Genomic DNA, 26269 nt, shown 5'->3' with positions numbered 1-26269 from the left:
ATTCATCATTATATTAATCAACACACACACACACACAAACATTTGTGTCACCTTTGAAGTGAGGACCCTCATAGATATTATGCCTAACCCTAACCCAATTCTTACCCTAATACTAAAACCAGGTCTTAACCCCCAAAGGCCCTTTAAAGATGTGGGGACCTGCCAAAATGTCCTCCCTTTACATGGTTTATATGATTTTTGGTCCCCACAAAGCAATAAATACAAGAACACACAGTTTGCATGGCTGTATCAAATTTTAGCTCTTAACCAGTTCCTCATCAATTAAGTTCTGCCTCATTAGCACCAGGTTTTGGTCTCCACGGAGACTATGGGTCCTGACAAAGACAGTGTTTATGCCCTGTAAAGGTTCTGAAGAGTTACTAAATACATTTGACACACAGTCAAATGGTAAACAAGGAGTGAGTGACACAGTAATGGTCTCAGCTTACATGACACTCAACACTGCTAATAAACACAGTATATATACACTCATACGCACTACTTCAATGCAATGCTACGGCAACAACTCTCTGTATAATCTGTATATGAACTATACCTGTATAAAAGCTATGACATGTACAGAGCCCTCTGACCTCAGACAGTCACACAGAACTACAGTACAGTCACAGTAGAGTAATCTACGGCACATGACCCAGCAATGTGGTGAGGATAACTGTTTTTTTTTTATCACATTTTTGTCTCCTTACCGGTTTAGATTAATGGTGTATTAAAACATTGCACATCTGTCCAGTAAAGTAAATTAACAATAAAAACAAACTGTACATACAAAGGTCTGACAGGGAACTGTGCAGCCATTTATCAAAGAAAAATGCAAAGTATTTGTGGTTTGAGCTTTAAAAATGTCAGGATTCTGTTTTTCAATGAATAAACTGAATGCATCATGTTTATGGATTGTTATACAGACACTCTGGGCTTAGGGGAATTGTTGTTTTAATTTTCTCTTGATGTTTGGACACTATAAACAAAAACTATTTAATGAAACATAACATGTAAGGAGGCCCAGTCTGTAAGAATTAGTGACATCTAACGGTGAGACTGCAGTCTATAACAATCAGAATCATAACAATCAGAACCATCCAGTTACCGTAGTAACTGAATGGGTTGGTTTGTTAAAGCTGCTGTAGAAACATAAAGGCACAGGATGCAAAATGGCTCCATAAAGCAAGGCCTTTGCCTAAAACACAAATAAAAATCTTATTCTAAGGCAAAATATTGTTATAATTATTATTATAACTGCCCATTAAAATAGTTATCAGTGTATTCAATTCCTGCCAATAAACCCCTCTAAATGTTAAACAAAGGACTTTAATGCAGATAGAATAATAAATAACAAATGATCACTACTCTACACTAACAACAACAAATAGTATTTTCCTTGCTTAACTGATGTAAACAACACAGTTATAACTTCATTAACTTAAATCACATTACTTTTTTTTTAACCCTTTTCTTGTGGTTGCTCTCTTGGTTAAGACGCAAGTACAGCCTAAACAAACCATTGGCCCTTGCACTGTATATTTACTTGGGTACGGTTTCACTAATCTTGGCTGATATCAGTATTTAAGACGCTTCAACAGACATTTAGGCTCCTCCCACCTGCTTGCCTTCTATGATTAGCAAACAGCATCTCTCCTCAAACAGAATGACCTAGTGTAGCTTTAAAGTTATTGTTGTGCTATATGAATCGACCCCACCCCCCACAGCCTCAATTTTAACTGTACAATTATGTCACATGTGATAAATGGCCTGCATTCTATGCCCGCTGGACAACACTTGTGTATGTTAAATATGAAAAACACAAGTGACTGAGCTGCAGTGGATGATGAACTGGTTTCTTTGTAGCATGTGAGAGCAGGCCTGACCGCACAAACATGTTGATGTGATTAGTAGATATAAAGACGGGAGATTTACTTCTATCAAAACAAAAACTTATATACAGTTGTTGGTCAACATTCTGGGAAAGTTGGCAGGCTCTTAAATGGTGCTGACTAAATTAGCTTAGCCTGGTTGTGATTTTAATGGTGCGCTGCGCAAAGCCACAAACACACACACACCAAAATGCAAACAAACACCCTGGTTTCCTAGAAGTTTTTGAACAAGCTCCAATGGATGTTTACCAGAGTTTTCATGTAACCCCTCCTGCCTCCTTCTTCTTCTTCAGCACAAGGAAACTCTGTCCCCCCCCAGCCAACCCCATCACAATCACTCCACACCCCGATATCCCCTTCTTCCCCCCACCCTCTCTCTTTCTTACTGCACATAAACAGATTCTAGAGGTGTGTCCCCTCTCAGCCAATTGGAGCCACATTCAACTGTGTCTCTGGGCCAATCAGAGTGGCTGCAGGAAACAGCCCTCTCTCCCTCTGTTAACGGCAGTTGTTGTTTTGCTGATCTGTTTTCTGTGGGTCTTCAGAGTGATGGATGGACGGAATAAAGTGGAGGTCATGTCAGCCATTAATAGGCTCTGGGTGCTTGCCCACAATTAGGTGGGGGCTAATCTCAAATTCGCAACTGTGTGTGTGTACACATGTCCGCACACAAGAACACACACAGCATTCACTTATCTCTATCTATCGCTCTCCCTTCCTCTTACACACACACACACACACAGACCAGACTTTGTTTCTTGTACATAAACATCATTCGCATCCTCTCTCCATACACACACACACACACACACACACAGGTTTGTCCGCACAGGCCTAAACTTAAACAGTCCCTCAGAAATAAACTAAACAAACAGCCTAAACTATCCTTAACCTTAACCACTTCATGGCTAGCCCTTTCCATAACCTAACTACATTTCACATTTTACCACTTAACATAACCAGATCCTCAGGTCCATGGGTCCTGGCCATGTCAGTGTTTATGCCAGAGAATGTATTAAAGATGCAACAAATACAAGTGCACACAAACACGCCCACAAATTCACCGCCCACAGTTATATGAGGTCAGGAGGGTGTGAAGAGCTGGCAGTGAGGGAATGACATTCTGTTCAGTCAAACCAGTCAACAACACGTATGATTCTGCCCTTTTGCATTAATGCCAGCACAAAACAGAACTTTAAAATAAATGCTAAGTCGACCTTGTCCATTAAAGTGTACAATTACAACGTTTTGGTTTCCCAATTGCCCAACAGGAGATGAAAAAATATGCACAGTGTGGCTTAAAGGAGGAGGTCTAAAAGAGTTAGTCAATGGAAAACATTCATGACTTGTTTTTCTCACTCTTATAGTCAAATTTATGCAATGGGGTAGTATTGCGCAATAAAGTAAGCAGAGAGTTGTTTTCAGCTACTAAGCTGTTAACGTCTCTAACCCTAAAGAAAAAAAAATCCTGAGCAAACACAGACTTTATCAGAGGGAATGCAACCACTCTGGTGATAACAAAAAAAAAAGTTAGTCTAGTTGGCAAAAAGTATTTTTGAGGTGTGACAACATCAAAGGAGAGGAACAGAAGCTCAAAGATGTGTCATGAATGAGCCACACTACTTTTTGTGCTCTGTAGGAGGAAAAGCTGCCGAGACATGATAATGACGACAGCACGTACGGATCAACGTCTTGTCTGCACGGTCACCTTCACACACCTGTGCTCAGAAACACACAGACACATGTGGTATTTCACAGAGGTCCACTGCTTAGAAGAAAAACTCTTTTTCTCTTCTTCACCCACATATAACCAAACCCTGCTGACCCATATTTCCATGTGAGGAAAGACAAGATAAGGGACTGACTGAACACAGCACACAAAACACTTTTAAACCTGTAGCACATCAGAAACGTATTAACTGCATTTTCAAAGAGCTCAAAATGGCCTCTGCTATTAATCTTGTTAAAACTAACAATAAAACACAATCATTTTTTATTTATATGCAGAAAAGCAAATTCTTACATCTGGAAACAGGCAGCGTTCAGCAGTTTTTCCTGGAAAGTGTCATTTGCTTCAAAACGTATCCATCTTTGACCATAATTACAGTTAAGTTATGACCAAAATGTCAATTTCTGCACCGCACAACTACTCTGGTCGTTTTGCTTGGTTGCACATCTCTTCAACATATAGAGTATAATAATTCTTCATCATTTTCAGGAGGAAACATTAACGAATAATTAACTGCTTATATGTAGAAAGCAATATAGTTGCATCACAGTCTATCGTCAAATTAGAAGCAGCCATCGCTAAAAAGACACATGCTGGCAGAGGCACGCAAGTGACGCAGCACATGACCACAAGGTACTAAATAGTTTAGGTTACACAGAAAAGCATACAAGACACAGTGGACAAACAAACAAACATAGCGTGGATTTTGATGCAGTGGCAACTCTAAAAGAGGAAAAATGAGAATAGCCTCCAGACAAAGATAAGACAACTGACATAACTGACGCGAGGAAAATGAGAGATAAGCAGTACAGAACAGGGTTTGTGTGTGCAGTTATCACCTTTGATTACTTAAAGAATGGGAGGAAGTGGGTTATCTGTGCACCAACCAATCTGCAGCCTCAGCTTCATCTACCTATTTCTGAAACGGCATCAGCGAGAAGCTGCAGCTTTTGGCCACAGTACATCTTTAACTGATTTTAAAATGCTGCTGCTTCTAACTAGCACAGCCATGCCTGGATTTGTGACTTGTTTTCCAGCACCAGGAAAATGTATTACATAAGATGCCAACCACCGCTTGTTTGCTTTCTCTCCCGACATCACATCAGGCCCCGTAATGACAAATGGCCCTTATAGAGTCCCTTCCTTCCTCTGCTTCTTTTTTGACATCAAGTGACGAGAAGTGAGGCCAGTGGGCCCGCTGACACTCCTTCAAAACAAGCCAATGAACTGCTGAGAGCATGTCGCTGACGGACATCCTGACTCAAGAGAGCTCTTGTGCATATATGTTTATGTGGGTCATGAGGAGATCTGGTCTTACAGTGGACATGGACTCCTCATTGCTGAGATTAAGGTTTGATGCTGGTGAAAGCTGATGTTACAGCTTACAGATATTTACCCTGGGGGGGGTGAACGAGAGAGTGAGTCAAGGGTTTGTGTATATATTTTGTGTTGGTTGGTTGCCAACCGTTACATGCCTGGTTTCCTAAGGGCCTCGGAGTGTTTAGTGCAACACGACTAGATGCCTAGAAACCTGATGAAGAACAGAGAAGGTGTGGCAACCTGCCAGCAAAGACTATTCAGGAATAGAACCACATGGAGAGCTTTTTTTGTTTCTCTGGCCATCGATCTCTCGATGGCCTGGATACTTCTGTTCTCTCAACAGAGTTTAGCCAAGCTTCAGTTGACCCCTGCTATTTCTGTCCTGAATAAAAGTTAAGAAAAATTCTTTGAAACACCTACTCTACTGGTCGCTTCTTCTTTGAAATACTTCCATTGCATTGTTTTTTGTTTTAGCTCTCTAGTTTTTTCATCCCGTTTCTTCCCGTTTGCTAGCTAATTATTAACATTCTCCCTTTCTTTTTTTTAACGTGCAAATTAAAACTTTGCATAAATCAGGCTAATGGAAATACACCTACTGATTCTGCTTCCTGCTGTCCCTACTTTACCCATTGGCTCACCTACCTCTCTTGCTTATTTCACAATGCTCACACTGTTTTCAAATATTTGTACTTGTTTATATTTCTGTCTGTTGTGCTCTTTGGCCTGAAGAGATTACATGTCAACAAAAGGTCTATCAGCAGAGATTTCAGTAAGCTCACACTAAGCCTACATGCTCATGTTCTGGTCACTGTATGAGCATTGTTATGAATTCTCTGATGTATTAGAGCCTGAGAGACCACATAATGAGCGTAGTTTTCACTAATGGGCCTTCAAAGGGACTTGCATGGTGCCACAGGCCCCATAACATAAAAGATTAACCCTCACAAAACGGGACCTTCATTATTATTTTAGTTGGTTGTATTAAATGACCTTGCTGCTAGTTTCCACTAAATTCTGCACGCCAGTCCTGTGACTCACAACCTATTCATATCTGGTAGTAAAGCTCCAGTGTGTGACTTCGGTCTCCAAAATATTGACTTACCCCATATCTCAGGTGAGCCTGCAGAGCCTTCTGAAAGGACGACTCTAGGTCTAGAGTGTTCTCTTTCACAAGTGGACAGTGCACACTCCAAGATGCATTGGGACCACAATGCGAGGTTGACTGACAAGTGACCTGCCGCAGGTCTTTTGAAACAGAAATGATGGTCACGTATTTTTGCGTTCGGAGCAACGAAGTGAGATCTGATCACAAGTGGTCACTATAGAGACACATTTCTTAAATAGCAGGCGTGAAGTGACTACTTAGAGCTATCCTCTTGTGAGCACACCACCTGAGACATACAGTGTGTTAAAGCCAGGTGTGAACAGGACTTCAGTGATAAACACAACCCATCAAATGAAGGAGAACTGTGGTTTAATTAAAAAAAAAAAAGAAAGCAAGATTAAAACCTATCCTATTGCATGGAATCATTAGTAATGTTTCCGAGACAAAACAAAGGCCATATGAAGAGTCTGGGGTTCACAGTGGTTTAACCACACCTGATAATTGTTGTTTTAAGGAATCCTGCTGCAGAAAATTGTGTACGATTCTGAGATCAAAGCATTATGGGGTCAATTAGCTGATAGTGAGTTTCTGAGCCACACAATTTTCATTTCATGCATATGGCTCAGTGTTTAAAGCATTATGAACAGTAATCGCCAATTAGCTTGACTGAGCATTATATGCTTGGTGAACAGCTGCATTGTGACAAAGAAAATATGAATATATCTATTCAATGATGATAGAACATGAACCATATTTTTGGTGTACACAAACCTGGACAGCTGATGATTACCAACCTCACTCCTGCAAAACATGTCAGTAAAACATTTCAGTGATGCTTACATGAGCTATGCGGACAGGAGATGTCATGAGAGTGTGAAGTTGTTAGGTAATGTAGTACCAGTGTGTTCCAGGAGCACAAGGTGTGGCGAGTGAGTGTGTGTGTCACAGTGGGTGGCTGACTGCACCTGAAGGTCTACTAAACCCACAAGGTGTGAAGGACGACAGCAACATCATGTAACTCTTTTTTTTGTAATCTTTTTTTTTTAACTATATTGAGGCAAGAGGAACAAGTGTTTCGAGCACCACACAGGATAAACAACTCTGTGCACTTGCTTTGCACTTTTGAGCTGAAGTTTCCGTTCTTTATTCGGCAGTGAACTTTAAGACCGTTGAACTGTTGAATAAAAGAAAAAGAGGAACGTCAGCATTTCCTCTTTGACACGTGAGTCTCCTTTTAGAAAAGACATAAGACACAAGCATCTGATGTGACCAAATCAACACATAGACACTAACCACACTGGTCTCATCAACACACACACATCTATATATGACAAATGCACACAGGGCAAGGTGTGGAAAAACGGGCTCAAAGAAGGAGGTATTTCAAGATCATTTATAAATGAATCCTATTTGCATTTCAGACAGTCCAGATCGACCTTCACGCAGTATTTGAATGTCTTGGTTGTAAAATACCAATGTATGTCCATTTTGTTTGTGTTAAAACTATCGTCTTGCAGGAGGATACTATGAATGTGTGTTTATCTGGTGTAAAATTCTCCCCATTTAGACAGTATGTCCTCACAAGCAAAGCTTTATCATGAAAATCTCACATAACAGAGTAACATCATTCCTTAATGTGTCATAACATTGTACAACAATCTAGTGATGTCATCCAAACATACTCTTCTCTCACTCACTGGACGCTGGTGTGTTTTTCCCAAACTCTGTGTGACTTCTGACCTGCGTGACTCACGCCAGAAGTGACACTTATACATCATTCCCACTGGTCAAAAACCATGTTTAATCCCTGGTTTTAAAAGGTTTTCATCAGTGCTATGTGTTATTAATAGGCTTCAGTGGGACCATAACGGTGTCTTCCATTTGTAGTGAGAAATCAGAATTTCTGAGCTTAAGACCCTGGTTTACCACACTACAATTCTTACTTTTTGAACTTGTGACAGCGATCAGAATCATTTATTTCATCAGTCGGATCATCTAAACACTAAAGAGCAACCCAAGTAGCAGATGCAAAATAGTAACCACATAACATTATCACTTAGATCTATGAAGTTTTTTTTTTTTAGTTTCTTTTCTGCTGGTGCTGCGATATCACAGTTCACACACGGGTGACGCAGGGATGACAAGTCTAACTGAATATGTTAACTTGTTTAAAAGCCTGAAGGAGAAAAGCCACTGAATCAACTGAAAGAGCATCACCAGCATATGGGTAAAAGATGTGTGTGTGGGTGTGTGAGCAATGACACCAGATGTGCGTGACATGAACCACTGACCTGAAGGTGCATGTCCATATACTGGACAGACACACTGGTCAATGTGAAGGAGTGTGTTTTACTTCTACTTAGTAAACACAGACAAGAAAACCCACTTGTGGAGTTTTCACAAACACTGCACGTCAATCAAACGCACACACAAATACACAGCGGCTAAAGCCTGGCTCAGGGGTGAAAGAGCCGAGGTCAGAGGTGAACGACTATGGGAACACAGAGGTCCCGTAGCATGAACTTGTCACCATCCTGACAAACTGGCCTGTAACATAAACAAGCACATATACATCAGCCTGGGACAACATCCCCCTGAGAAGAGAGCAATACAATACCCTCTGCTACTCCACACTGGGCCTGAAACAATATCACACACACTAAAACAACATCATAGCCAGGCCATACATAGCACTGGGCAAAGCTTGGAGCAGCACCATTTGGTGAGTTGCACCACAATGAATGCACTGGTCAGTGTGACGGAAACAATTTATCAAGCGCTGACACAGTGAAGTTCATGTCTCAAGGTGTGGGGTCCCTACAAGTTTGTAGGAGGTACAAGACCGGGCAAGCAGAGGGTGTTGATGGATGTAAAACGTTTTTCCTTTCCACTGAGTTTCTCTATACCTTAAGAAACCTATATGCTTACAAACTGAAATGCTGAAATCAGTTTTTTGGCGTCAAGCATCGAGCGCTGCCGTACTGCGTTTGGATACGTTGCTTCAGTTGAGAAATGTTCAACATTCCAAGCAGCTGCAAGAGTGTCGGCCAATCAAATCAAGTCATTCAAATCATGTGTCTGTGTTGAGCATGAACACCACACAGCTCAGACGGAGCTCTAAGACAAAGTCCCCCCCCCCCATTAGTGATGTTTTTTGTCGTGCAAAGTGCACCCAACAATGGTGGACATGACGAACATCACCTGACAATCACTTTTTTCATTTAGCAACTCTTACTAGAGGTAGCCATGAAAGACACCGCTCTTCTAACCTCTTAAAGCTACCTCTAGCACCGAGCGCCAGACCCTAACCTATCTAATTGAAGGATTAATACTTGCATGTATCTAGACATGTGTCTTCATGGTGCTGGTCTCACTTAAATAAAAAGGGTTGCATCCAGAGGCGAATCCGGCATAAAAAATTTATGTCAAATGAACAATGATTATTTTTGATTGTGTTTTGGTTGTGTTCAGTTGGTTAAGACTGGTGTTGAGTCTCTGGTTTGGATCCTAATAGGGGCTACCTCAGACTGAGGCCTGGACCACAGCCACTGGGGCTCTTCATGCTTTGTGAACTGATCCGCAGATGCCTCTAAATTCTGCATGCTCACTGCTATAAATCTCTCCAGACATGTAAACAGTCTCACACACACACACACAGACAGATATTCAAAGACCGACATTTCAACACACATATAGACACACACACACAAACATGCTGGACGAATGCCCAGTGACTGGGTCAAGAGGAAAACATTAAAATCATGCAGAGCATTGCATCTATTCAGCACAGTATGTGGAAAATTCCCATCCAGCAACTTGAGAACGGAGCAAGGGGAGGCTAAAATATGGCACAGAACGCCCTCCTGTGTCTACACGGGTGTACTGCAGGTGTCCACAGTATGTTGTGCAAGCCATGAAACCACTCAATGGTCCATTCTGTTTCATCAGGTAAAAGACAGAGCACTAAAGAGGAAGATGGCGAAGGATAAAAAGGCACCCATTAATTTCATCAAATACTGCATCTACTGAACAATAACCTTCATCATTCTTTTATGAATTCAATTCAATTAATACTGACCAGATGGCATCCAGGTCGAAAGATGGAAGCGTGTTTGAGGCAAGCTGAGTGAAACGTGGTCCCTCCCACATCAGCAAGATTTGCGTGTTTGAGTATCAATTTAAAAGAGTATATATTGCTTTTAAAAGAATCAGAGTATATTATATATCCAGATTATCTTAAATGTACAAACCAAAGGCATGAGTTGATACAGTTTATCTTAACTTGCGCTGAAATGCAAAAGCTACATGGCCACATTTTCAGACTCCCTTTCCTGGAATGCCCTCCATGATAGAGTTGAAGATGTCTGTAAATGCAAAAAGTTAAAGTAAAAAAAAAAAATGAAGAAAGCTAAAGAAAGAAGTTCAAACTCAGCCCACTTCTCACTTCCAGACAAGTGGCAAAACACAGCAGCAAGTGGGAGTGAATTTCAGACATGATGGTTATGGAAAAGTCACAGGAATTGCTGGATGCAGATCCCCCAGGAGCGGGGTGTTTGATAAACTGCTAGGTGATGTGACAGGTACTTATGTTGCCGCAGTTTGATATGAAAAGAAACTTGGAGCACAGCAAATCCTAGAAAGAGTTTGCTTTGCCGGCATCAAGTACGCTGATATGAACAGGGAACCGGTCTGTTAGACTGTACTGTCAGCCACTGTTGACTGCGGCTTGTTATACTGACATTTATCACTACTTATATGGAGTATTGTCATTTAAAATGACCTAAAGAAAATGCCAGATGTAATAATATGTTGCTGTGTAAAAAAAAAAAAAGACCACAGAGCAAATACAAATTTAAATTGCTCCCTTGGATGAACCTGTTCAGGTTACATGGTTACACATGATGTCTTTGACATTCAGGCACCAGGTTAGAATGACTTATGTACGGAACAGTTACGCAAGCCTTAGTTTTTACTGGCAACATTAAACCCGCTGAGCACATTCTTCTGAAAGACACGCTCAAGAAAACATACTGTAGAAGGAAGTCGAGTAGAACGTGATTAATAAAGTATTTGTGATGTTTAATTTCATATGCAAAGTTATAAATATAACATTACGGCACAGAGAGAGAGAAATGCTTGTTTACTCGATGGCCTTGTAACCACTCAACCATCTCAAGTCCTCAGCCTCTGAATAGGAGCAGCACAGTAAATTCTGCTATCTTTGAGGCTAAACATTAATGTGGAGTAGGAGAACAAAGAGATTTTTGTTTTTCACACACCACACATAAGGCTCTTTTATTATTTTGCCTTTTCTGTGTGTTTGTCTCCTTCAATAGTGTTTATTATTCCTTTCCAGCCTCTTGCTGCAGCAAGACTTTTGTTAACGCTGTATCCTCTATCCACATCGCACTGCCTCTTGTGTGGGAGAGAGACAAAGGTGTGCTTTACTTTGGATTTAAAGTCAGAGTGGATCTCACAAAGCCTCAGATAGTAAAACATAAGATTATCAACACATAATATGGAAAACTATCATCTAAGTAGGGCTTTAGTCAAATCAGGGGGACTTTAAATCTATTCTGGCATTGCATTTGGTTAAAGCACAGAACTGAGATTATTCAGGTTTTGGGCCAGGCTGAGCTCTGACACTCATGAGCACGACTCACAGTTGTGGGGTGGTAGTAGTTTTCCACTGGAGGTTGCCGACTGAACACAGAGAAAAACAGTGTTTGTTCCACCACCTCCATCATTTTTACCCCCTTCCCCTCTTCTCTCCCAGTCTTAACACTACACACTCAATTCTTTCCTCCTTGTCTTGTTGGCCCTGCACAGCCATCATGTTTTGTCACATTTACACTTTCTTTGCCACTCTTCCACCCTCGCTCTGTTTCTCCCTCTCAGTTTCCTGAATAGCACGGCCAGAAATAATGCCAGCACCCCCACTCCCCAAGTAATGGTGCCAGCCAACCCGCCCCATCAATGTACCTCATGCCACTGGTACCATGACGACTGCTTACGCTGTGCAAAAACCTATACGTGTCTTTCAAAAGCTTTTACATGTTTTAGTCTCTTTGTACTACAGAAAAATTATATTTGCAATATTTTCACCATTGTACTAAACCTAAAGTATCATTTAGGTTTACAACAGGGTTGACAGTGACCTAATTGCCCACGTCCCACATGCCCCCTCCTCTCTCGTCTTCCCAAGTCTGCAGCCCCCAGCATGTTGCACTGGCTGGAAGGTGTGGTCTAAGTGGGTGTCTGTGTGTTAGGAAGCTTTCCTCGCTTTTAAAAGAAAGAAAGATGTTTGGCTGGAAAGTAAAAAAAAATGACTAAGCTAAAACAACTAAGCTACAAGAACTAATAAAATATCACAGGTGCACATAATCCCTTTAGAAACAGTAGCCTATTTTTTTTCCGAAAGATTTTTTCTTTATTTTCTTTGTTGTTTGCACACGGAGAAAATATGTGGATTTGCTAAGTATTTACATGTAAATTCATGTGTATTTGTTGCTGAACATGAAGAAAAAGAAGACTTACTAGTAACAGCATCATCAAGTCAGTCATTCTGAGAGACTGCACTTTTTCCAGCCTAGTACACATTTGAAATATCGTGCATTAAATGAAGTTGTGGTTTGTATATCAAAACATCTCTCTTGGAAATGTCTGATTTACCTATTCAAAAAAATATTAGGTATCATAGAAATCGCAGTTCATGATTTCAATTGTAAACTGGGTTGCAATAGTTGGTCATTTTTGAAAAGTGGGTCACCCTGTGAAAGGTTAAGGAAGCACTGCCTTCAGTGACAGTGATTTAATTGCACCAGAAAGCTTAATGTAGCTTAGTAAGATTGAAGACACCATAGACGGTACACAGTGTCAGGCATGCGCACACACACACACACACACACACACACACACACACACACACACACACACACACACACACACACACACACACACACACACACACACACACACACACACACACACACACACACACACACACACACACACACACTCCCCCAGTCCCTACAGCCACTGTCCCATCACTGTGCCCAGCTGGCAAGCAGCTGTAAATCCACAGCTTTATTCATCTATCACATCCTCCACATTTATAGAGCATTTCACTGTACAGTTACTGTCCTAAAGGTCACCGCCTGCTGCTGGCTCCCTCCATCCACCACCACCCCCCCACCGTGCTATTTGTCCGACCTGGTTCAAGCTGAGATCGTCCATAATCCAGCAGATCTGCCCAGACTACTGGGCTCTCTCTCCATGGGTCCTTACTTTATTGGGAACAGCAAGCAGGATGGCATCCATTCAGACTCACACATGTGGTGCCCATACAAAGAAACACAGTATTATAGATCGTAAAACACACACATATTAATGCATGTAAATGACATGTAATGTAATGTTAAAAAAAGAGAGACAAGGAGAGAAATTCTTGTAACTGTGAAAGTGAGCAAAATCTTTCTTTAAACAAATCCAACAGTTGACAAGTGGACTTTGACTCTGCCTTCACAGAAAAGCAATATTGCATCTGTCCACACTCCTGTCGATCAGGGTTAACAAGTCAAGTTTGTTTAAATAGTCTCACCACATGCTTGCCACCACTGAGCTGGGTGTATACAGACCTTTCCGGAACAAACATTCAATCTTTAGGAATGATAAATTATCTCAACTTATAGAACTTTCTAGCAGGCAAAGCTATTTGTCTTTCATTCTATTTATCTGTTCATTGTTGTAATTGGTATCAAAGCACCGTTGCCTTTAAGGTGCATCGCCAAAGCCATGTTTTGTTATATATCGCCTTCGTATGCGCCTTTGTAGATCTATCTATCATCAGAACCTGTACGACTTGTCGGTTTTACAACCTAACAAGATGCTGTCTACCAAACTAACTCCAAACTAATAACTGTCTAACTACTGACTGACTGCTGCTTGATCGTGTATGTGGAATAAACCTTCAGAAAGACAGTCGAGTTGTGCCCGCAGTACTTGTTCTGGTTACCCTTTCCAGAAGGGAGCATTGAGCTGGAAAGACCAACCAGCAGAAATCTGGACACAACTTAATCTCCAAAAATGTAATCACTGCACTAGAAAAGATAAAAAAATGATACCCTTAATCAATGAAATTTCATGAAACATTTAAGGTGCCAGTGCGAGGGAGGAATCCACACCAGAAAGGCTTATTGTGCTCGAGCTGCATTTACTCGAACCCTGTGTTTTATGGCCATACTTGTCCAGACATACACATTTCAGTCTTGACACAGTTCAAACCTGCAAGTCACACACCTCACCCACTTTCCATGAATAAATCAATCCAGAAAGAGCATTTCCATCAATATCTGATGTCACATCTGAGGACTTCGACCTACTCCTAAGTGCTATACAGAAATAGATATACAACTACACTGAGAACCCAGACAAAAATATATTTCATTACAAAAGTTAAATAAAATGAGAACGCAATTATATTCTCTGTGATTTCAATGTTACAACATTTCTTATGAGGTACACACATAGCTCCACGGCTCATTCTGCACAACGCTAAATTGTTGGATAGGACATCAGGAAAAAGAAAGACATGTTTGTTGTAAAAACAGTAATACCAAGTAAGTAAAATGCAGAATTCCTTTGATGACAAAAACTACACATTATTCTAATGAAAATGTAGTCGACTGGACTGGATGGAATTGTACAGAAACGATGAGTAAATTTAGTTTTGACTGAGCGTTCTTAAATCATTTAATAGGGTTGTGCAAGACGTGAATGAAGCATCTCTGGAATAAAAACAGCACCAGCCTACAATCACCAGAACAGGTTGAGCTTTCGAGAGTAGCTCTTGGTTCCAGTTAGAGTAAAGGGCTAACACAATCATGTAATTACATAACACAAAGAAGCCCCTTTTTGTCTCTGTCCAGCAGCCCAAGACTGGGCTTCTTTCATACGGTCGATGGAGTCTGCCCACCCCTTTCATAGACTCAGAACAAACAGTATTCTCTCTTTTGAGTTGAGGGCATATGTGTGTGTTTGCATTTATCTGCACCTGTTGTTATCCTGTGTTTCTATATGTGGTCAATAAAGCTCAGTGAGGTCAGCTGCCCAAGCACCAGAAAAAAAACGTCTGACAGTGTCCGAGGGTAAGCAGTTTTTAACCCTCGTATGTTCACCCAAACAGACACCAACACAAGGACGCCTTATGAGAACCTGACCCCTCCCCACATACACAGAATCCTATTTTCAGCCGCGACCCCGTAACCCTTAACCCCTGGGACTCACCACTATTGGGGCAGCAGAAGACCACAAACATTCCCCCCAACTGTGTACTCCTTAAAAACAAACAGCCACTCACATTACAAGAAAAGAGGCAAGTTAGGCAACAACAAACCAGAAATGGGTTTGTTCAACACAGAGGCAAACCAACTGCTTCCAGTCATCATGCTAAGCTTTGCTAATTGGCTACTGGATGTGCCTTCATTATATTTATTGTGAAGAACAGGTTCAGGCCTGGTTCACCACACAAAGAGCAAATTATGCTGTTTTTTGCCAGTTTAACACGGGTGAGAACAAAGATAAGTCTGGGTCCATACACAGCTTCACAATGAAATATGATTTGAACTGTAGTGCCCAACTTTTAAACCATAAACAAGTGCCCTTGTGTTCAAATCGATGTCAAATAACTTCACACAATGCCGATTAAGCCCATCAATTCAACATGACTCTCTGTATTTCTCAGTATAGCTGTGTTTAGCTCTCTTGTCCCCTGGCAACATTCTCGCACTGCATACAAGAAGTGATTTGTTTTGTGTCAAGAAAAACAAACAAAGGCAACAGCAAAATTGTGCTAATAAGGCCAGACGGTTGCACACAGGTTGGAGTATGACTGAAAACACAAAAAATTGGCCACAAAAAGCTTCACAAGTGAATTCTACTGCTCATAAAAAACCTTGCTGTTCAGCAGTTTGACAGGATAAAAGCGTCTTGCCCCTTCCTGCCCCTATGCAGTTAGTGTATACTCACAAACAATCCCCAAGTTAGGTCTTTTTAATCGATGAATCTGCCAATTATATTCTCGATAAATCAGTTAGTCAGTTGGTCCATTACAAATGTAAAAATGGAAGCTTCAACATATTCACATTTAAGAAGCTGAAACTTGTTTTATTTTATAAAAACTCACTCAAACTAATTAGTCAATAAAGTATAAAGCCCTACACCTGTACTTAGATATATCCATTTGAGATAAGAACCCAGGTTAATTCCAAATCTGAACAAAGCGTGATGGGGAACTGACAACAATACCTGCATTTCCCAGACTACAAACTACTGTTTACATTTTATGTGCAACAATACATAGGCTAACCAGAATGACACTTTACAATTCACTAGATATTAAGCTTCTTTTTTTACTTCTAACCATCTACAGTACATGTGCCTGAGAGTGGGGTTTTTAGAAGTTTTATTGGATTTACTTTCACAGTTGATGAACACACATAATGTACTGTGGATATGCACACTGGGCCACTAAACCAGCAGAAAATTGCTCCCTGCCAAATATTTGCAAGCCACGAGGGTATTATGAGAAATTATTCTCACCAAGCAGGAGGCCTTCCTATTCTAACAGAGGGGGGTTTGCCATGAGGAAAGGACTGTCTGTGCTTTCAAAGATTTTGTCTTTAATCAGCTGATCTGCAGGAATTAGAGGTCTGTCTGAGCCCCCTCTTTATAGCCCCTCCATCTCTGACAACGTGAGAAAGGCAGGCGTGCATGAGTGTGTGTGTGTGGACTTTTGAAGATGGAGGGGGGGTCTTCAAATGTGGGACCAGGATAAATGCACACTTTGGCAAGCCCTCGGCAAAGGCAGCTTAGCATAATTCAAAAATACCAGACGGTGTGTACTGTGGTGCACAACTAAACCCGCAAAGCAGCTTTCTCCCTCTCCCATCTTTGTCTGTTCCTCTCCTCCATCTTACAAAAACACTTCAGGTCACAGCCAAACCACTATATTTCCTCAGAACATGATAAGTCATTCCAAGGTGTTGACCTTTATTGTCTTTTGTCATTAGAGGACATATTAAGTGGACCAGGCCACATGTTACACCACTTAAGATGAGATAAATCCAGTATGTGCTTCTCTAAACACATAAACACTGACAAATTAATCTAGGATTAGGGATGGGTATCAAGAACCAGTAGATAAATAATGCCAAAGAAGGACAGTCAGTTAAAACTCAGCCCGTCCAAACAAAGGAGCATGACTTTTTTAATAGCATAATGAGATTTACAGCCCTTCTTCCTCATAGCCTTTCACCACACTTCTGTGTTCAGGCATCCAAGCATCGGTATCAATAAGCAGTATCAATCTCAGTATCGTTATTGATAAAATAAAGACCCCCATTCCTACTAAACATGCTGTATCTAATATTAATGTTTACCTTTTAAGGCTCTTGGCTCAGCAAAAATATTCATAGAGAATCAAATTCAGGTATATACCTGTACTGTGACCTGAATCTAAATTACAACCTTCCATGTCTACAATAGCAACAAACTGCATGGCATACTGAAGTGTCAGCATTTGGAAAATCACAGTCATATACTTTAGGACTATAAAAATCACAAAATTAACTGATATACTGTTGTGACTGTTAAGAAAGTTGAACTTGAAAAAAACATAGGGCATGTGATGTTAGTGTGATGTTGATGATGGATGGATGGATGGATACCCATTCATGGATGTTGATGATGGATGGGTATTTTCAGTAAACACGTATTCTCAGTCTCTGACAATACCCACATGCGTGTCAGTGTGTTTATCAGTGAAAATATACAAGTGTATATTACTATTAGAATATCGTGAGCATATTAATACACAAGCCATAAATCCCCCAAGTCGGCACTGTAATATGTTTAAAGCACTAGTTAAATTGCTAAAATGATAAAAATGTAATGAAAAATAAGTTAGGTTGCAATACTAGACTTTTGGCTCTGAGGCTTTGAGTTACATTAGATCATTTGAGCAACAATAATTCAATTATTGGGTTCAAAGGTTGGCTAATATTTGGCTCTTGCAGAGTTTAAATCAGAGGTGGGAAATGTCAAACATTTTTGAGGAATAAAATGGCTGATTTTGAGCATCATTACTGGCTGAGAGCTATGTGGGACTGCTAGAAGTGAAGGACACTGTCAAGTTGGATGTGAGGGAAGACCATCTTTGCATGTCACCATACATGACACTAACAAAAGTGGTGAGTTCCAGCAATTGCATTAGAGAGAGTAGCGTGATAAAAAATGTACAATAATTCACCATAAGTGTATTTAAGATGGTCATTGACAGGAATAACGTTTCCCTCCCCTACTTAGTTTTTAATAACATCACGGTGTCTCATCGAGCAACTTGCCTGCAATCCACCTGACAAAACATGTTTTGCTCTTAGCGAGGTTCTGACTCAACCACAGTGTTTGCCATGCTTATGAGGATGTGAAGAGAGCACCAGCTGACAATGGAACAATACCATCAGTACTAAAATGGAAGGACATATGTGACAAATTGTGGTGCAGCTTGTTGCAGCACAGTACAAAAGTCTATCCACTGTCTCAGTGGTGATTATATACAAGTCCTACCTGGACAGTCTGTAGAAGCCGAATGCAGCTCTTCTTGACGTCTTCAAAGGGACAACGTCTGGAAAGCATGAGCAGATGAGCAAGGATGTCGTTGAGGTCACTGTTAGGTGGGCTGCCTGAGGCCAGGGACGAGGGGGGCGACGTTGGTATGGGCCCAATAGCCTCCGCTTTCCTCAGAACCTCCTGGCAGATGTTCTCCATGGCTTCAGTTCTGGAGCTGGCATCCCGACTCCCCAGTCCATCCCATCTGCCCAAAGACTCTTGATCCTGCACTTCCATCTTCTGACGTTGGGACGAGTGTTTGTGTTGTCTTATAACAGGCTACACAACACAACAAATAGCAGAATACAGTCCTGTTTACATGACAGAAGAACCATGAATTCAACAAACAACCTATGATCACATTAGGTCAATATGAACAGGTGCATTGTGAACATTCAGGCAATGTCCCTCAGAGCCAAACATACATTAGAAATCATAACTCAACTAAATAATTCATCCATTTGATATTATTACCTGATATTTGCTAATTACAAGTACGTCAGCACATATGATATCTGTAATAATGTCAGCAATACAAGAATTGTGGCTAGTGAAGTGCCAAAACTTAGGAAGCAGTTTAAAATATGTGTATATTAATAATAACAACAACAACAACAACAACAACAATGTTTCAAAGAGCAAAGAAGTAAAAACAGTGACTTTGAACTTCAATTAAAAGCTTTGACTGCTTTTAAGATCTTTGAACTGTGATAAAGAAGAATGAGGAAAGAATGAGGGTCAGCAGGACGAGACTGAAACATGGCAGCAGAAGATGGTGACGTCCACTAAGCAAGGCCCTTGCCTAAAGTACACGGAAGAGGCTTATTCTGGGTCTCATTCAATAATTTTTTTTAAAAAAGATCAGGAGATTATGTATTCATCAAAACATACTTGTGGGTAGTATGTTCAATTTCTGCCATTCAAACATGTTCATGTTAAGGATATGTATAAACCCATGAATGAATACTAGTCATACTGATATATTTAGAATACATACGGACATTTTAACCCGGATAATGCAGAACATTTTACATAATTTGTTAGTTGCATCAAATCATGAAATCTGCACTGTTGCCAACTTCCAAAAAAAAAACCTATAGTTTAAGTACAGATTTTGTTTTGTACAAGGTACAATAATCCATAAACGGTTGATGCATGCGTTTCTGGCACATCTATTCCGTGAATGACTTTACATATCAATCTTCCCCCTCCATTCAATCCCCGCCCCCCTTTTTTTCTTCTGGCTTTCTGTTGCTGTCCGTTAACAAAGACAAGACACATGTAAAGTACAACAGAGCTGCGGTGGAAAAACAACAACAACATCCTCACACATTAACCTGCCACTGGAGACCAAACGCCACGAGTGTCACTCTCTTAATACTCACTTTATCCACATTCTTTGGTGCAGGTTTTCTGTTGCGGGACGTCTCGCTACAGCAGCACTAGAACGAGCTCCGACAGGAGGTAACAACACGAGGGTAAACATGTGAATGACACGCGTGGCTGACCAATGAGCGGCGTCTGTTTGTGTTTTAGGGCGGTGTCCTTTGATTCTCAGCAGTAATTGGTTAGAAGGGAGTCGCCAAGATCGCGGGGGATGGAACTATGGGAGCTGTATTATCTTCCCTCGGCTCGTGAATGAAAGGGTAGCGCTCTGGGACTGCATCTCCCGGTATGCATTTCGTCGCCCCCCTTTTTCTTGTTTATCAGAAATAACTGAGACAGTGAGAAAAACAATGAAGAGAGTGCGACGGGAGAATGTACATTTACAGCCTATGCATTTACTATTAAACCTTACTTTTGTACTTACCTCTCTTAATATATTAAATATTTAAATCATGATAACCACGTGAAACAATGTGTCAACATATTAAATTGTCCATAAGACATTGCAAATGGATCTTGAAGTGAGGGACAAAGGTGTTGCTTACAAATACAGAAACATAATGCAGTTTCACAATACTGTTGAGGATGTTAACATGATGCAGACACAATCAACTAAAGACACAAACAACCAACAAATCAAGAACATTTTCTTCAAATGAGAACATTTTCTGAAAAAAGGGGTTGAATCTATATAGTGATTTAATTGGTCAGACAAGCCATATATGATTGTTAAAAACACAGACCATTATAAAATATGTGTAACCATAAAATCTGCCTGTTTCCCACACTATTATAACAGCAACGTCTTTAAAAAAAAGGTGTGTTAACGTGAGTACTTTATGAAATGACATTGCAAACATGAACATAATTTTTTTTTCACATTTTGGTGCTCCAGGTGTGTTCACCTAACTTTTTTGAAGGTGCATGGAAGGGTTAAGAAATACAATATGTCAAAAAACAATAAAACTGTATCAGTATAAACACAGTAACACACGGTATTAATATTATTAATTAGAATTAAAAATATATATATAATACATATTAGTCTAATTTAAATTGAGTAGGACTGGGACTCGGTTTTAAACAAATAACATCTGGCTAACTTGCTACCAAATTTTCGGTACCGTACAATACAACATATAACCAATTCATTGTTTGAATAAACGTGTGCTTTGAACATGAACAGGTGATAATCTTGCTAAATGTGACATTAACCGTATCTTCATATATTGTACGTTTAGCCTTTCTAATCCCATGTAGATCATACGAAAGTGACAATGTATTTTAAATACGGGGGGGGGCTCTCTGGATTTCAGTGGAAGAGGAAACAGTGCGCAGGCGGAACCAATGTGTGGAGGGCGGCAGTAAGGAGGGAAATTTAAAACGTCCGGACTGCCCGGAGGTGACAGACAACATAGTTGCTCGATAAAGACTTAGCAACATAAAAGTCAACAGAGAAGTTTAAAAGCATCAGGAAAACATTACTCACACAGAGATGAATGGTTCTAAACGAGTATGACCGTCTTAGTCACAAAATGGAGACTCGTCACGACCAGGTGACATTTACTCGTCAGCCGTTAGCTGCGATTGCGGCTAACATGATAGCTATTGTATTGTTTACTTTGGTCAAGTTGTTCTTGAGTTTGTTGCTATATTATATTTGTGCTACGTTTGTTTAGCTTTGTTCACGACTGTATCCAAAAGGAGGACGTTAATTATTGATTACATAAAGAGGAAATAGCACTACTTTGATTGTTATATAAAGCAATGGGGTAACCAATCAAAATGACTCAAATATCATTTGACAGTGGGTCATGTCTGACTTTAATGATGATCATTTATTGAAATGTGCTGACCTTTCTGGCTTTTATTATTACAAATTCAAGGATTTGTTATTAATCTCTATTCTATGCTCTTCAATATTTGTATGTATTGTACTTCTATTTGTAGAGTTTAGACTCACCCTCCAAAAACAGTTATATTGGGAGCTATTACCAGCCTCCAGACAGGATAATACCCATACCAAGGCAGCTGGATTTCTCAGCAAATTCTTCCACCAGCTTGGACCCACATACCGGCAGTCGCCAGGTGTCTCAGACGAGACCTAACGTTGACAGCAAAGGTATGGCACAGATAGTATATCCAGTGTTTTTTGTTACTGTATCTGTGTTAATGATCTACTATGCTTTCTCGATCTTGTCACCTCCTCCCCAGCTGTTGTTGATGCTCTGAAGAACCTCCAGGAGAAAATAAGGCAGTTGGAGCTGGAAAGGAAACAGGCAGAGAAGAATTATCTGCAGTTTTCACGTGATGCACAGAGGCGGCAAAGGGGTGAAACGTCTTACACGATTCCCAGTCAACAGACAGCCAGCGTGCTTGAGACAGATAATTCTGGCAGGAATGGTGAGTGATAAAGGGTGCAAAGGGAGACATCTCTCAAGGAATTAATACTTATTTTTGAAAGATATTTTAAAATGGCTGTGGCTGTGCTTTTGTGGTTGCAGAGGTGGACTCAAAGCTGCAGTCTGCAGAGGCTCGCTGTAAGATTCTTGAGAAGCAGCTAGACTATATGAGGATAATGGTTGAAAATGCCAATAAGGAGGGTAATACTCACATCGAGAGTCAGGTACTTTAAAAGCTATAAATCTATTCTTAACAGTAACTTTGTCATAAGCAGGATCATTTTCAAAGAGTTTGTCTGATTAATGTTTCAAATCTTGAATTCACAAAAGGGCATTTAGTAATTTTTTCATCATCTGTTTCTCATGTACTGTTATCAGCTAATTGTATGTTACTAAACTATCATATTATCTCTTCACTGTCCTCACTGCAGAACCAGAAGCCGAGCAGCTCAAAGTCCTTAACTCAGCAGGATAAGCTGGAGAAACTTGAATCAGAGTGTCTCAAATTGAACAGGACCCAAACTGCAGCAGCGGTAACTTATGGTTTGCAATTTGATTCGCTTAAACATGTCCTGATAACTTGAATGATACCAGAAATATTCCGGTGTCACTTTGCTTACAGAAGAAGCTTGCCATTCTGGAGCAAAAACTTCTACAAGAAGAGCATGAGCGTAAACGGGTACAGGAGAAAGCTGATGAGGTCAGTCGCTCACAGCACGACAAGAATCACTGTTTTTGATCAATGAATGCAGAAAATAAGCTGTCTTGAAATGCACTTTTATTTTAGTGTTATAGTGTTTTTACATCATAATCTATTTTTCTTTCTATTAACTTAACTCTTGTGTTAATAAAAGTTGCACAAAAGTCAATATTATTGATCAATTAAAAATGTCAATAGAGAATTGTGATGGACTGTTCTTGGGATTAAACCTTTATTTCCATGACTACAGCTGCAGAGGGAGCTGAACATCAACCTTCGAATGTCTATGGCAACTAATGAAGAGATAACGCCAAAGAAGACAAAAACCACCACCAAGGTGCCTTTCTTACCATTAAAGCTCATAACTTCCTGTATTTGGTTAATCTGACAAGTGTTTGTTGTAAAAATAGTAGTGATAGCAGTTTTCTTTTCCTTCAGAAAGCCAAACAGATTGAGCTTGCTTCACCATGTGACCCAAGACGCAAAAAAATGCCATTTGTAGCAGGAACGGTAAGTTCTAATGCTTTGTGCAGACAGACAAATAATGCATTTCTAACAATTTAAATTTATTAACTTTAGTATAATAGTAACTAACCTTTTTTCTGATCGATTTTGATTGATTTTTGACAGTCACTTAGCCCAAGCCACTCAGTCCACGCCAATGTACAGAGTATCCTTCACATGATGAAGCACCACCAGCCCCAGCTTTGTGAGCGAGTGAGCGCTCTGCACGGGTCTGGCTGTGCAGCCAGGAAAAACCTACATAAAGATTTCACTCCATCTTCCACTGGTCTCAAGAAGAATGACAGCCGATCTGGGCAAGAAGCTCAGTCCCTGAACTCACTGTCTGACCTGCTGTTGGCTCTGCAGGACGAGCTAGGACAGATGAGCTTGTGAGTAAGCCGTCTTTTATCGTCTAGTTGTGCGATTGTTAGTTTTACATTTAATCATCTGCATTTCTTTTTTTGTCAGTGAGCATCAGGAGTTAGTGCATCAGATTGATTCAACTCACCAACCGGAAGAGAAGCAGGACCTGCAGAGAGAACTGGAGAGGCTGGTGACCAGGATGGAAGAGAAGGGAGTCCATATCACCAAGCTCCGCAAACACCAGCACACAGTAAGTGACCACCACTTGGTGCAAACTAGAGGTTTGGACTGTAAAATGGTGCGCTTTGTTGTCATGTGGGAAATTTGTGAATTTGTGTCAGTAGGTGTAAGTATTGTATAAGCGTCTTCTGCTTCTATACAGGTCCATAAACTGACTCAGAGTCAGCCGTGCGCTGAGGAACCCACAGCCAAGAAGTTGAGTGGTATCAGACCACCTGCTCCTTCTCCTGTTAAGGATAAACAGAAGGGAAAGAAACGTGGGACCACTCAAAACAACCTGCAGCTTCTTCGGGAGACCCAGAAATTCAGAAAAAGCCTCAAACAAGATGATATCTTCTGGGAAACATGAGCTTCTCTGCAAGACCATGCAGGCTTTGATCTACAGCTGGATGAACCACAAGACTCTGCTTGGTTCCTTTCACTTTGTTTTCCTCTCTTTACAAATGATTTATTTTAGACAAAAAGAGGGAATTAAGTGTTTGACACAGGATGTGATAATGTTGTGATAGTCAAACCTGGATTTATGAGAAATCTTCACACACAGAGTCCTTCATAGAAAGACTGTGAATCGTAACTTCAAACAGTATAATGTGATTTGTGTTTGTTAAGTCTATCTAATCTCAATTGAAGATGTAATAACTTGAATACCTTTAAAATTTTTAATAAAGCTTATGCTCTTCCAACACAGCAGTTTTTCTCCAATTCTACACTTCATACTGAGAGCCACTAGGTGGCAGTGCTCAACCTGTCCATTTTATAGAGGTGAGGGATCTTACCTGGCACTATTTACAGTTGCATGAACAAAAATCAAATATAAGAAATACTGCATGTAACATCAGACTCTGCCTATCTTCCATTATCCACATTAGAAAGAGCCAAGTGCCCTGAACAGTGCAACAGCAGCTGGCTGGACAGCTGAGTAAATGTAGCTCTAACCTCAGGACAAAGGGATGTGGCTCTCATGGCTGTGCAGAGGTGGGAGGGACTGCGACTTTGCCATTTCACAATCAAAACAGGCGCTCTTCTCTCAAATTGAAAGACTGCCTGTGTCAATTGTAGGCCGGTCAGATGACAAGACACATTTCTGGTGTGGCGGAGTCTTGCAGATTTGCCTATGGAATGAATAACCACTAAGTGAAACTGTCTTATAACATTCCTGTGTTGTCGCCGCATTGTCATATTTCGTCAGTACACGAGACACATTTCCTGACCTCAAATCTTGTGGCTATCCCTTATTGCTTTGACCAAAGTACTGGGGTCATGTGAGAGAGAAAACAGCTGATTTGTTATTGTTCCTCTGTCCATTCAGCTCATTCTCCAGCCAACTCTGCTCGGTGCTGGTATTCTTGGCATGACCCAGAGGTCACCAGGTGGTTAGATGGACTGAGCTGGAGTATGAAAGAGAGAGTAAACCTATTGAAAATGTTCTCTCTGCTACTTTATCACATTAGTGGCATGCAATCAGGTTAGCTGAGGCGAGTCAAGACCCCTCCTTACCCAAACATACAACATCTTCGGCCCCTCCCATTCCCATCCACTTTGCTGACTGTGCAAGTCTGATACCTTGTGACTGCACACCCTCCCTTTGTATGGTACTGAATATGAGTGGTGTGTGTGTGTGTAGGTGGAATGAATTGGTGTGAAAATGGGTGAGGAATTCTGATATCTTCTGGTCCATCATCTTATAAAGACACACCGACAATTTCACATGGGTCTTTGTTTCTGTGTGTTACAACTTTACACTGACTGTAGGAGTTTCCACACAGAGATATACCATCACACAATTTCCATTAAGGGCAAATAGAAGTGGAAGAGAATTTGATTGTTTTTAATGGACACATGAGAGATTATGATGTATGAGGTTTCAAAAAAACATTGTTCCTCACTGGGAAATGGTGCCAGTTGAGAAACAAACTGTTCAGCACAAACACAAACTGCACTCGCACAAACACATGATACTGTGTA

General features: G+C 40.6%; 2 protein-coding genes across 2 annotated transcripts in view; one reads left to right on the top strand and one right to left on the bottom strand.

Moving 5' to 3' along the window:
* Nucleotides 1-20170, bottom strand: part of sesn1 (sestrin 1) — a 48467-nt gene extending 28297 nt beyond the window's left edge. The window contains exons 1-2 of the mRNA XM_044048588.1: nt 20095-20170; nt 18668-18988 (exon numbers count right to left, since the gene is read on the bottom strand). Of these exons, the coding sequence (XP_043904523.1) occupies nt 18668-18946 (279 nt within the window). The 5' untranslated portion in view covers nt 18947-18988; nt 20095-20170. The remainder of the gene's footprint in view (nt 1-18667; nt 18989-20094) is intronic.
* A 1286-nt stretch (nt 20171-21456) lies between these two features.
* cep57l1 (centrosomal protein 57, like 1) lies at nt 21457-24987 on the top strand. The gene is made up of 11 exons (XM_044048601.1): nt 21457-21651; nt 22046-22217; nt 22310-22498; nt 22600-22721; nt 22929-23030; nt 23120-23197; nt 23448-23534; nt 23636-23707; nt 23828-24090; nt 24170-24314; nt 24447-24987. The coding sequence occupies exons 1-11, from the start codon at nt 21595-21597 to the stop codon at nt 24651-24653; spliced, it is 1494 nt and encodes a 497-aa protein (XP_043904536.1). The 5' UTR covers nt 21457-21594; the 3' UTR covers nt 24654-24987.
* The last annotated feature ends 1282 nt before the right edge of the window (nt 24988-26269 follow it).

This window comes from Solea senegalensis, linkage group LG17 (genome assembly GCF_019176455.1).
Source record: "Solea senegalensis isolate Sse05_10M linkage group LG17, IFAPA_SoseM_1, whole genome shotgun sequence".
NCBI classification, from domain to species: domain Eukaryota; kingdom Metazoa; phylum Chordata; class Actinopteri; order Pleuronectiformes; family Soleidae; genus Solea; species Solea senegalensis.
Note: the sequence above shows the minus strand (reverse complement) of the source record. Positions and strands in the feature narration are given on the sequence as shown.

Bases quoted from the DNA above. Each gene is read 5' to 3' on its own strand.
- cep57l1 (XM_044048601.1), top strand. From the start codon at position 21,595: ATGGTTCTAAACGAGTATGACCGTCTTAGTCACAAAATGGAGACTCGT. The intron at 22,722-22,928 runs GTACTTTAAAAG...TCCTCACTGCAG, and splicing joins ATACTCACATCGAGAGTCAG to AACCAGAAGCCGAGCAGCTC. The intron at 24,091-24,169 runs GTGAGTAAGCCG...TTTTTTTGTCAG, and splicing joins GAGCTAGGACAGATGAGCTT to TGAGCATCAGGAGTTAGTGC.